Genomic DNA, 13,943 nt, shown 5'->3' on the forward strand with positions numbered 1-13,943 from the left:
GCGCACCACTGAATAAAGGAAGCTACGTTAGTTTAGCTAACAGCTAATTCGGCTAACCGCTAGCTGAGACAGCATGTAATAACGTTAAAAGACCCTCAAAATAAAACCTGAAAATAACCGTTAAAATATATAAACAGCTGTTACATCAGTTGTAGCCTGCTTTCCCCAATGTTTAGTTTGAGTTAACGTTATTTTAGACTGAATCAAGCTGTCAGCTAGCGGTTAGCCAAATTAGCTGTTAGCCAAACTAACGTTAGCTTCCCGGCGGGGGCTAACGGCAGAAGCGTGGAACAGATCGTGATTCGTGCAGTGTCGTAAATCCTCGTGACGGATCGTGCAGGCAGCGCGCCCTCCTCCCCCTCCTCACCAGCATGAGTTCCACCAATCAGAGGCATCACTGTGGGATTGTTCAGGATTGTGGGTAATGAAGTACTTATCCAAGACATCGCGAATAAAAGACGTTTATCTCAAAACAAGGTAGGTGCCCCATGATTTTTGGCGTCTATATGATCATATATAATCGCTTAGTCACTTCGGCATGCAGTTTACAGACTACATTTTACAGACTACATCTTACAGACTACAGTTTACAGACTACAGTTTACAGACTACATTTTACAGACTACATTTTACAGACTACAGTTTACAGACTACAGCTTACAGACTACATTTTACAGACTACATTTTACAGACTACATTTCATTCCTGATTCCCAGTTCCCTGAACCATTCCCCATTTCCCATCCTTCCATTCCTAAGACCCCATTTCATTCCATCTTCTGAGACTACAGTTCCAGACCCCTGATTCAGACCAGTTTCAGGCCATTTGAACCCCATGCCACAGACCTGATTCCATTCCATTCCACATCTTTCCCACAGTTCAGTTTCCTGGACTTCCATTCATTCCATTTCCATTCAGTTCCCAGTTCCTGGGTTCCCAGTTCCTGGGTTGTTCGTTTCCATCTTGGTTGTGGACCTGGACCCTGGGCCTGGGATTCCATTTCAGTTCGTTTCCTGGTTGGTTCGGGATTCCATTTCTGGCTGGTTGTGGTTGTGGTTCCTGGACTGGTTGGGTCCGGTTGGTTTGGTCCTGGTTGGTTCCATTCCTGGGATTCCTGGGGCCATTCAGACCCTGAGACTACATTCCATTTCCATTCCGTTTCCTGGGGCTTCCTGGGATTTCAGACTGGGATTCCTGAGACCCTGGTTCCCTGGTTGATTCCCCTGGGATTTGGTTCCATTCCTGGGCTGGGATTCCTTCCTGTGGGCTCAGTTCCTGGGCCAGTTCAGTTTGGTTTCCATTTTGGACCGTTCCATTCAGTTCAGTTCCCTGAGACTGGGATTCCATTCCATTCAGTTCAGTTCAGACTGGCTTTCAGTTCAGTTCGTTCGGTTGTTCCATTCCTGGTTCCTGGGATTTCAGTTTCAGTTTGGGGTTCCATCTTTGGTTCCTGGGTCCATTCCTGGGCCATTCTGGTTGGACTGGATTCGGATTCCATTTCAGACTACATTTCCGGGGCCATCCAGACTGGGATTCCATTCCGGGATTCCTGGGATTCAGTTCAGTTCTGGGATTCTGGATTCCAGTTCATTTTGGATTCCAGTTCCTGGGGTTGGTTCCATTTCAGTTCGTTCTGGGACTGGTTCAGTTGGACCCTTTCAGTTCCTGAACCTGAGGATTCCATTCCATTCCTGGTTCCAGTTGTTCCATTCCTGGATTCCTGGGTCCTTTCCTGGGTCCATTCCATTCCATTTCAGTTTTGGGTTATTTCTACAGTTCCACAGTTCCTGGACTGGGTTCCTGGGACTGGGTTGGGGCCACAGTTCCTGGGGATTCCTGGGTTCAGTTCAGACCCCTGATTCCATTCCATTTCGGGTTCAGTTCCTGGTTGGCCATTCCTGATTCCATTCAGTTCATTCCGTTCCTGGTTCCAGACTGGGATTCCTGGGTTCCAGTTCCCAGACCCTTCCTGGATTTCAGTTCAGACCTGGGATTTCCATTCCAGACCTGGTTCCTTCCTGGTTGGTTCCATGTTGTGGATTTCCTGGGGCCTGGTTGGGCCACGATTTCGGCCTGGTTCTGGGATTCCTGGGACCTGATTCCATCCTTCCCCACAGACTGATTCCCACAGACTTCCCAGACCCCTGTTCCCTGATTCCAGTTTACAGACTTCCTGAGACTTCCCACAGACCACCGTAGTTTACTGAGACCAACCGATGCGTGGCCCGCGAGACCTGGGATTCCATTTTATTCCAGTTCAGACCTGATTTAAGACCAGTTCGGGTTCCATTTCTAGGATTCCGTTCCATTCCAGACATTCCATTCAGTTCTGGTTGGTTCAGTTCAGTTGGATTCCTTCCTGGGATTCCTGAACTATTTTGGGCCTGGTTCAGTTCTGGTTCCATTTTACAGACTACAGTTTACAGACTACAGTTAGGTTGTACTGATTATAGTTCCCTCACAGACAGACTACAGGTTACAGACTACAGTTACAACTATAGTTCCATTCCATTAGTTACACCATTCATTTTACAGTTACTTCATTTGGTTCCTGAATTACATCGTTCAGACCCATTTTAGAGACTAGTTCAGTTCCAGACTTCCTTCTACAGACTACAGCTCCTCTTCTGGGGTGAAGCTCATGGGTGGGAATAGATATAATCAGACAACTGGTAATCTGATTCAGTTCTAAACGGATTGGGTGTAATATACTTTAGATTTACCTTGTTACCCCAGTTACTTTCCGTTCCATTCCCTTCTGTTCAGTTCCCCTCCTTTCCCCCCTGGGTCTGGGGTCAGTTTCTCTCGTCTGGTCCCTAGCTGTTCTCCTCAGTCTCTGTCTCGGTCTGAGTTCCTTAACCGAGTCATGTGGAATTCCATTCCTCGACTCGGTTTGAGGGGCAAGTCAGGTTGTGTTGCAGTCTCATCAAACACTCAGGCTCTTCCTACCCACGGTGACGCGGGATCGTGTCCACTTGTCAAGTTCCTTAATCGCTTTTATTCCCACGAGCATGCCCGGATTATCCATAAGGGCACTTGGGCACCAACCATGGGGGCACCAAACATCTGGGGGGGCACCACATGACACAAGCATTAACATTATTTTCCGTAAATTGTTATATTATTCACTTGAAATTGTTGAAAGACCATACATTACTCGTTTATGAACACTAAATTCACAATATGAATGATGACCACTATCACTCCCCTCACCAAACTGTCAGAGTTGAGTTGGTCCACAAGTATGCACAAATGTATCATTTGGGGGATGGGAAGGGTGGCCCGTTTAACCCCCCAAAAATGTGGACCGGCGCACTTTGAGGTATAGTGCCCAGGGGCACCACATTGTCTGCCTGCCTACGGAAGCGTAAGCCCACCCACAACCTTTTCCTTTAACATAACTGCATCAAAAGTGGTGCCAATTATCCCGACCATGCGCGTTTAGATAAAGTGCGTTATATGCTGCTAAAGGAGACTTTTAGCACCAATAAAAACGACAAAGGCACCTGACCAAGCGTCCATATTTTACGAGATAGGAGTGACATTGTGTTGGTATTACATCCCTACTCTTTACTTGAATGAGAAGATCCTGCAGGTTGAAAAACAGAGTACAGAAGAAACCAATAAAGATCTTCTTCATATTCTCTAATATTCCCGACACTTTGACAGTTTAGGGGTTTGATTAAACAGCACTGCGTGTTATTTGTGTCGTCGTTAAAGTGCCGAACGGTGACCTTTAAACTGCCGCGCTCTGTGTTTGTTCTCGGAGGCTTTTCTGTCTTGATGTGAATTTGGTACGTTGCATATCTGTCATTTTAATGAGCACTACAGATTGCTCTGTGGGCGGTTTCTTTATTGCTGCAGTGAGGATGAGACGGCTGTGTGAGAGAAGAATCCCCTCATGAGCACAGCTTTTGTGTTTTATGATCAGGCACACGCAAAATCTGCAGCCACAGAATTGCACAGAATGTTTCACAAATTAAAAAAATAAAACTTTAAAACCCTAAGCCACATGTGTGAGCTACAAAGTCATGTTAATCAAGATAATTTTTTTATTAGCATGGAAGCTTTTATATACAGGTTAAAGGACTTCCTGACCACTGAATGCAGAATTCGGATTTTCTTATAGTTTAATGTAATTTTTCTGTCTTGTATTAAAGCTGTAGTGCATAGTTTCTGTCTCCCCCATGAGGAATTCTAATGACACACACACACACACACACAGTTACTAGTAGCCCTCATACTCTGCTTCTGACTGGCTAGTAGTCCTTACCTAGGTACTGTCAGGGCACGCCCTCATACTCTGCTTCTGACTGGCTAGTAGTCCTTACCTAGGTACTGTCAGGACAGCCCTCATACTCTGCTTCTGACTGGCTAGTAGTCCTTACCTAGGTACTGTCAGGGCACGCCCTCATACTCTGCTTCTGACTGGCTAGGAGTCCTTACCTAGGTACTGTCAGGGCACACCCTCATACTCTGCTTCTGACTGGCTAGGAGTCCTTACCTAGGTACTGTCAGGGCACACCCTCATACTCTGCTTCTGACTGGCTAGTAGTCCTTAACTAGCTACTGTCAGGACACGCCCTCATGATCTGCTTCTGACTGGCTAGTAGTCCTTATCTAGGTACTGTCAGGGCACACCCTCATACTCTGCTTCTGACTGGCTAGTAGTCCTTATCTAGGTACTGTCAGGGCACGCCCTCATACTCTGCTTCTGACTGGCTAGTAGTCCTTATCTAGGTACTGTCAGGGCACGCCCTTTTTTACAGTTCATTCATGTGATTTTATTTAAGGGAAAAAGTGAAATATCTTTGACTGTATTGCTGAATGTCGCTTTTTGACATTTTGTAGCTTTATATTCATCATTTTTGTCGTTTGTCCAGCTTTTTGGGGCTTTCTCCAACGTTTTTGTCTCTTTTTATAGTTTTTTTGACATTTTGGTGGCTTTTTTGACACTCTTTTCGTAATTTTGGCACATTTTTGTCGACATAAAGCCATACAAAAGTCAGGAAAAAAGTTCCTTAGCCATCATAGAATTAAGCAAATCAAGCAAAACAATGATAACGTGTGTTACAACAACCTGTTTCACAGCCTGAATGTGAAAACTATATGATTTTGAGGGAATTTCTGTGTCTCAAGGTCGGCAAATCTTCCAAATTCTGCTCTGAGTGCCGTGTGATTACAGATTGAAAAACAGTTTCCCTTCTTTTTGTTTTGGCGCACAACTAGGATTTCCAAATAATTGTGAACCTGAATTGATATGCGGGCCGGATCAAAGCCTGCGACGGGCCATGTTCGGCCCGCGGGCCTCAAGTTTGACACGTGCTCTTTGAATGTAGTGAAGGTATTTAAATGTATTTCATTGTGTATATAACTTATTTACTTACTGTTTTTGAATTGTAGTCATGTCACTCAATCCGTTCCTTTTCTGTTTTCTGGCCTCTCTTGATGGATGGTATTTAGCGGTTTTATTTGTGCTTATTTAAATTTTTTTATGTCTCCAAAAAAAAGAAAGAACTGTAGGCTGGGATAAATGAAATAAAACCAGGTGAGACATGTGTCCAAACGCTCCCCTGTGCAGCAGCAGGTGGTCCTCTGACGCTGTGTTTTTGTTGTTTGTTGTTCAGAAACCACCGCTCTGGACCACGGCGATGGTTTCTACGCCGGGATGCCGATCCCGTGCGCCGACAGCTACGCCGGCTTCTGTGTTCACGGGAAGTGTGAGATCAAGTACAACGTGGCCACCTGCAGGTCTGTGACTTTACCTGAACTACTAAACTAAATAATAATAAATCAGTAAAATAATAATAGAGAAAGTTGTGGCGGCTCATTACCCGGATTTCGTCCCGTAATCAGAAACAGAAATGTTGTGAGTAGTTACAGTAAAAATACTAGATGCCAACATTAACACAAAGAAAACGGAAGGTGACAGAGATCCAGCTGAAAATGAGGGACATCCGGTGTGTAGTCTGGCAGCACCGGAGCAATCCCCTAAATGAATGGTAGTCGATATAGACTAATAGCATAATAACTAAGAGCTGGTTCAACCAAACATGGGCCAGAGAGGAGAGTTTTAAGCTTGACCTACACTCAATACTCTGCCTGAACACATCCTTTGTGGGCTGATGTTGACAAGTGTGTGTGTGTGTGTGTGTGTTTGTGTGTATATGTGTTTTTCTGTGTGCGTGTGTGTGTGTGTGTGTCTGTGTCTCTGTGTGTGTGTGTGTGTGTGTGTGTGTGTGTGTGTGTGTGTGTGTGTGTGTGTGCGTGTGTGTTTCTGTGTCCGTGTATCTGTGTGTGTTTGTGTGTGTCTGTGTGTGTGTGTGTGTGTGTGTGTGTGTGTCTTTGTCTGTGTGTGTGTGTGTCTGTGTCCGTGTCTCTGTGTGTGTGTGTGTGTGTGTGTGTCTGTGTGTGTTTGTGTGTGTGTGTGTGTGTGTGTGTGTGTGTCTGTCTCTGTGTGTGTTTGTGTGTGTGTGTCTGTGTGGTCTATGTGTGTGTGTGTGTGTGTGTGTGTGTCTGTCTCAGGTGTGACGCCGGCTACAAAGGCGCTCAGTGTGACGAGCCTCTGGACTTCAACATCCTCTACGTGGTTCCCAGCGGACAGAAGCTTCACTACGTCCTCATCGCCGCCATCATCGGCGCCGTGCAGATCGCCATTATCGTCGCCGTGGTGATGTGCATCACAAGGTGAAGCTTGCTTTGATCCCCTATCAGTAACGTACAAGGATTAATAGTGTCTCATGCATGACTAAATGCATGAACAATACGTTAATTAATGCGTCAATTAAGGCATTTCAATCTAACCTGACTCCACCAGATGGATCGCTTCGCATTTGCTCGGCATATCCATCTTACCGTTGGAGAACTTTTGGGAAGTGGCGAAAATCCTGGTTAGCTGATTGGATAAACCATCTGTCTATCACAGATTGGTGATAGACGCTTCTCGTTGCGTCACACCTAAATCTGCCTCAAAACCTACGTTGATTGGTCGGTCATTTGGCGAACGGCTCCAAATTTTCTCTATCTCAAGATGCCAGACTGATATGCGAGTGGAAAACTGGAGCTCGCCAGATCAGGACGCTCTCATGAGGCTAATTTCAATCATCATGTTTCAGAATACACTGCTGTGACTGGTCAGTTTGTTGAAGAAGCCATGAACACCTAGACCGGGTAAACCCAGACCGATCTGCCGGTGGTTTGATTCCTCCCTGCAGCTCAGGCTGGAAACCTGTATGTTTATCTATCCTGCTTCCATTACAATCACAAACTGGCTTATCCACCTGGCGCGCTATTGGCTGGTTTAACACGATGACGATAGAGAAGTGACCAAGCAGCTTCTCTTCACTTAATACATCCATGGTTTACATTCAACATGGTGGCCACCGAAGCTCAGCGATCTCTTGATGCCGCTGTCGCTGCTACGTCACCCGGCTCGTTGCTCTGATTGGTTGAAGAACTATCCAATCGCGTACAGCGTCATTTGAACTATGGCTGTTGATCACGCCTCTTGTGCAGTAGAAAATACAGAGCAGACTCCCCAGACTAATGTTCAGTCTTAAAAGATTGAACTTGGTCTGGTGATAGCCGGACTAATGAAGATCATTAATAAATGTTGCATGCATTCATGAACATGATGTGTCTCTAGCTAAGTTTCCATCCACTTGTCAATCGAATTATCTGAAGTTCGGTAAAAAAACTCATGCGAATAAAGCCAGCGAAAGTGTGTTTCCATCCAACGGCTTTAAAGCGAATAAAAACCTGTTGCGTGATGACGTCACGTGCTGTTTTGCGGTTAAATTGGTATATCGAATTGATTAGAGACATTTTAAGGTGTTTCCGTTCATTTTCGCACTGAATCGCACAACATTCAGGCAAACTTGTTTTGCTAGACAAAATGGATCGCGCAATCTACCAACAAAGGATCAATATTGCACAAGTTGTAACAGTGCTGATGTGCCAGCTGATAGCGACATATCAAGCTGTAATAAGAAAACAACGACGCTATCAACACATTGCTATGATGATGCAGATGCACGTAAATGCCCGACGACAACGGAGGCGGCCTGTGGTGTGGGAACGTAAATTAAATTCAAAAAGTCTCTTGTCTCCTTGTTCGTCCACTTACATCTGTCTTTGTTGACACCTGCCATGTGTGCAAACAGAGCGGAAATACTGGGCGGAAATGAACTCAAACTTCTTCTTCTTCATTTTGTGGCGGGTTGCAACCATAAAATGACCTAAAACTTAATCACCATTCATTAATTTATTCGGTAAATAACGTTTCCATCAGCGTTTATTGCATAAACCGTATATATCGATCAAGAGAAAATCCGATGAGACCGAACATATTTCCTTTGAGTCGATATATACATGAAATTCAATCGAAGTTTATTGTTTCCATGACGGCATTTTTCATTCAATATCGCTTAATTTGGTTAAAAACGTGTGGATGGAAACATAGCTTATGTGACTTTCATAGTGTTGCACTCGCTTGCTCACGTAAAAAAACAACAGAACTAATTGTGTCCAGAAATGAAAAAGAGAGTTGAGAAGTTCAAACTCTGGCTCCTTCTTTGGTTGTATCTATAGGCTTCTTTTTTAAACAATGTAACAAAGGAAAATATGTAAATTCATGTAAATTCCAGGTACAAAGTACAGAAACAGAGGAGAGTCAGAGGAGCTTTAATCCCTTTGAGTTAACAAGAGAACCTGGAGGAAGATGGTGATGATTTTTTTTCCAGTACAGCTTGTAATCTGCAGTGTTAACCTGCTGAAAACTACTCTACGTACATAATAATAAGACTGTATAATGCTTCATGATAATCCCCTTATGCATAAAGTGCACAGAAACTAATCTGTGTGTACTAGACGGGAAGGTTTAGACTTGCAGAGAAATATTTCAGGTGTTACTTTTGCTGAATGTTGTTTGTCTCACCTGGACAAACAAAGTAAAGTTGAGACAACCGGCTGTGAACGCAGCCTCATAGCTCGTTCATCACACGCGCAACGGAGTAGGGATTTCTGTCAGGTTTCTGCAGGGGAAGGAGAAGCTGAGGAGAATTAAACAGCATTGGACTTGGCCTGGTTTCTCTGCTCTGAGGCAGCAGACAGACTTTCCTCCGTCACTCTGAGGAGAAGATGAAATATCGGTCTCTCTTTGAATTGAAGAGGCAGCTGGTTGACAGTACAACAAGCCTCTCATCTTATTGACATTAAAGCAGTCAGGCTGTCCTCGTGAACTCTTTGTATAGCTGCGAGGCTGTAATTGGTATGTATTCCACGTATTTATTGCTCTCAGCAGCACACTGACTGCTGCTGTATAAGAGCGTGAAGATCCTCATAGGGAGGAGGTCGGGGGGGATGTTTGGCTTCTAAAATCACAGGGCTTTCAAGAGGGTAAGCAGAATTGATGTCCCGGAAGAAGTTAAGGAGAAAACACAAGACTTTCACCCAGGAAACAGGTGTTCATGTCCTGAAGAAGTTAAGGAGAAACACCCCCCTCCCCCCCCCCCCCCCCCCCCCCCCCGCCAACACCCCCCTCTCGCCCAAAAACAAAACCTAAGGGTTAATAACATATTTGTACCGAGTCAAACGTTCTCTGGGACATGTTTTCATGCTCATCGAATGCATCTCTAGCTTTAAACAAGCTACTGCAAACCGGTGATTAGCTGCTAACGCTAACTTTCGGGGGAACTTCATAAATTACTATTTTATACCACTAACGAGGCTCAAAATAGCACCACACTTAAACGGTAGCATAATAAGGGTCCCTACATGTAAACTGAAGCATTGACAACTTTGTAAGTGTACAGACAGTTTATAAAGACAGTTGCGTTTGTGTTTACATTCGGGCGCCATCTTAGAAAACAGTCATGAGCAGTCGAATCACGAACGCTGTGTTTGAGCTATGTTACTGGCTACTGGTTGCACTGGCTCTTGGTGGGCGGTCGTCTGCCTCGGACGTAACTACAATAAATACAGAAATATGACTCATTATATTTATAGCAGTTTGTTGATCACCAGCCAACATGGCTAGTAGATTTTTAAAGTAACCAGCCAATCAGATTTTCCACTAGCCACGTTTGTTTGTTTTTCTCCTAACTGACTTTACTTTAATTTCAGCCCCTCTGGTTATTTTGTTGCGTTCCGTTCATCTTCTCCGTTTCAGAGTAACTCGTAATCGATACCACGCGCGCTAGGCACGTAGCCAACGGTTGTACGACACATCAGGACATAGTGTTCATGGGAAATGTAGGATTAGTACTACAAGCAGTGTTAGCCAGATAAAGATTACATTTCCAAGCCAAACACACACAAAACCGCCCAAATTTCTTGGCAGGAAACAGATTAATCTGGCAACACTGACTTGTTGCATCGATTCAAACAGACGCAGTATTATTTGCATCTTTCATCATCGGCCAAATTGGCTACTAACTTTACAATGTTTACCCACAGTTGGCGGGTTGACCATTTTTTGCTTCCCGATACGATTCCGATACCTGAACTTGGTTATCGGCCAATACCGAGTACCAATCCGAGACCAGCGTGTCTTATATTTGATTATGTTTTAACAGCTGTATACCCCTATCCCTGTATGGATGTTTTACAGTGTTGGGCAAGTTACTTCCAAAATGTAATACATTATAGATTACTAGTTACTGTCATTTGAGAGTAATTAGTTATATTACAATATTACTATCTCTGACTTGTAATGCTTTACACTACTTTTGCATTACTTTTGAGTTACTTTCACCAAAATAACAGCGGAAGTTTGACTTGGCAGCTAGCTTGTGAATTTCACCACCGGATCAACGAAGTCTCCTCTTTATCCACTTTAATACATCATAGATTATTCATAATATTTTGTATAATTAATATGAATATGCAAAGTAACTAAAGATATAAAAATAGAGAAGTAAAACGTACAATAGGCAAGTAGGAGAAAATGAAAATACTCAATTAAAAGTACCTTACAGTTGTATTGAAGTACGCCACAGTTACTCTCCACGGCTGATAAAATGCAATGGTAAGCCTAAACATTAATTCCCGACATGTTTCTATCTGTCAGCAGCTCGGACACACTGCTGTCCACGCTGATGTACCGTCACCTGTTGGGACACCGATGTTGTCCGTACCGTCTCTGGTTCTGGCTCTGACCACGGAAACAGTGACGGAACAGCTCGCTTCAACGCAGCGTAACAACTCCTAAAAATAATGCAGAGACAGATACATTTGCGAGATGGATTTCGCAAATGTATCTGTCTCTGCAGTCATCTCAATAACACTCACAGTTTAATTTTTTCCTGTGAAGAAATGTTTCACGTTGTTGGTGAATTCTTAAAAAAACAAAACACCACTAAATTCTGCTTTAAAATGCGTTGTAACTCGCGTTACTGAGATTGTAACGGGTATAATATTACCGAAATTTAATTAGTAATGTGTTGTTATATGTAACGCGTTACTCCCAACACTGATGTTATATGATTTCTATCTTTGTTGTTGTTTGTGAAACATTAACAAACACAGACAATGAACGCCGTGGAACTTTATTTTATTATCCAGTTTGATAGTGAGTCATAACGGAAAAATAACATAAATAAACTACTCTAAAGTAGATTTTCTTCTGGGCTAAATTACATAGTATGGGATCAGTGCATAAACTCCAGTGCTTTCCGATACCAGCATTTTAGGCGGTGTCGGAGGCTTTTCAGGTAGTGGTATCGGTATCGGAACATCTCTATTAGCGGGTGTCAATTTAAAGCCCTGGCAGTGGGTGTAATGAATGACATGATGAACAGTGGCAAGTATAGTAACAGTAAAGATATTTATTGAGCAGGATCACAGCAACAGGTGCAGCCACAATCCAGGTGCCACCACAATCCAAGGAAACCTATTAGACAAGAAGGGCAGTCCTTCCAGAAAAATACGAGAGTTTATTTGTGATTGTTGCGGGCAAAACTCCTTGATTATGCGGGCACGTTTTCTTAAAAAATGCGATGGAATATGCGGGATATTTATGCAGTTTTATGCGATGAAATTGCGGGAACTTGCAAAAAAAAAGTGATTCCCCCAATACCGGGCTTTTCGATGATGTTCACGTCGCGTAATTACGTCACTTCATAACGTTCCCATGGCAACAGGGGAAAATGGCTGCTTTTGTGTGAAGTAAACGCAACAACTTTCAACTTTCTGTTAAGATATATTATGTGACTTTTTTGCAACGAAAATGCGGGGATTATGAAATCATGCAAGCCCCGCATATTTTGCGCAGAAATCGGCAATTTGTGCGGCGAAAGTGCGGCATATTTGGAAAAATGCATAAATATGCAGACTTTGGCTGATTATGCATTGAATTATGCCATCGCATAATCGCGTTTTTCTGGAGGGACTGGAAGGGAAGGGAAACGTGTTTCTTTACTCTCAGTTACATCATGGAAACTAATACATTTCTCTTCTCTCTGTCTCTTTTTAGGAAATGTCCGAAGAACAACAGGGGCCGCCGGCAAAAACAAAACCTCGGACACTTTTCCTCGGACACTAACTCCCGGATGGTATAGCCGTGTTGGTCTGGGTTCTTTTTTTAAAAAGTCTTTTCTTACGGCGTGGGAATACCATTTTTTTTAAACGGTAGATGTGTGGCATACATTTTTTCTCTCTCTCCTGGGAAACGATAAGAAAAATAAGAATATTTATTTAAGGGGCCTTAATTTTCCCTCCTTTTTTTTATAGTTGGATGGAATTTTGGTTTTGGTTTTTTGCCGCAAGTCCAAGGAGCCGAATCGTCAAAACCCACTGTCACTTTACATCGTTAACATGTCCGCTGTGTTAATTACTTTATACTGCTTCATTAGAGGTTTTGTTGAATGCTTTATGAATACGGTACCTTTGGTAAACTGGCTAACAAAGTGATGTCTGCCCCTCTGGAATGTGCTTATTTATTGAAAACGAATATTTCCAGGCCGGTCTCTTGTTTTACAAATAATGTGCAGCTGATCACCAAATGCAGTTTGTATTTACGTAGGAGGTGAGTCGGGGCCAGCCAGTGATATATATATATGTTTACACTTATTCTTTGTTATATTAAAGACGTCACTGTGTTCCAAACAAGCTAATAATTTATTATTATAATCATGATTTTCTTTAAAGTAGTTTTTACTCAAAGGTTTTTATGTTTAACTTTTATTTCAAGCATTGCTTTCTGAATTCTAGATCCTGTATATGCGCATGACTTGTGAAAACTGTGTATTGTGGTGTAGTTGTAAACTTTTTAAAAGAAAAGCCGACGGCCTCGGCGCCTCCTTCATCTCAGAGCCGCGGAGATCCGACGGAGATCCAAAAAGTCGGACTGATGAACGGAGGACACTGATGGTTTTAGTCGCTGTTGAAGAAAGGAATGTGTAAAGTTTTGGGGGGTGGGGGGGGGACAGTCAGCTGTCTTTACCCGCACCAGAAAATAACAAATCAAAAAACACTTGTAGTTGCATCGAGGGTGGAAAACATTGGAGTGCGTTCTTCTAAAAACCACTTTTGCTTTTTTTGACGAGGAAGTCGTGTTGATTTAAACACACAAAGGAATGTTTTTGCATCTTCGTCCGAAAATCGGAATTCAGAGGATTGTAACGGACGTGTGTGTCGGCTGTTTTGGGGTTTGAAGGACCTACTGCAAATGGAGGTCAACTCTAAATGGTTTCTTTTATGTAACTTGAGAGAGTCTTGGTTGCTGAGATAGCTGTAACCAAGACTTTTCTTTGAATGTGAGAGAATAATTGTCTATTTCTTCTTTCTTTTGTTTGTTTTTATTCCTGCATTTTTGCTCCTCCGCGAAACATTCCAAGCACAGATGATCCCTTGCAGAAAAAAAACCTATAATAATCCTAGAGGAAACACTCTTAAAACATCACTTAAAAACCCTGTTTCCGTCTTGTGTTAACATGTGAACAGAT

The 13,943-nt window shown here is 43.1% G+C and overlaps 1 protein-coding gene across 1 annotated transcript in view; it reads left to right on the forward strand.

Moving 5' to 3' along the window:
* The window catches only part of tmeff1a (transmembrane protein with EGF-like and two follistatin-like domains 1a), a 111,458-nt gene extending 98,351 nt beyond the window's left edge, over positions 1–13,107 (forward strand). Inside the window, exons 9-11 of the mRNA XM_039816105.1 lie at positions 5,628–5,751; positions 6,526–6,687; positions 12,473–13,107. Coding sequence (XP_039672039.1) covers positions 5,628–5,751; positions 6,526–6,687; positions 12,473–12,557 — 371 coding nt within the window. The 3' untranslated portion in view covers positions 12,558–13,107. The remainder of the gene's footprint in view (positions 1–5,627; positions 5,752–6,525; positions 6,688–12,472) is intronic.
* The last annotated feature ends 836 nt before the right edge of the window (positions 13,108–13,943 follow it).

This window comes from Perca fluviatilis, chromosome 11 (assembly GCF_010015445.1).
Source record: "Perca fluviatilis chromosome 11, GENO_Pfluv_1.0, whole genome shotgun sequence".
Lineage (NCBI taxonomy): Eukaryota > Metazoa > Chordata > Actinopteri > Perciformes > Percidae > Perca > Perca fluviatilis.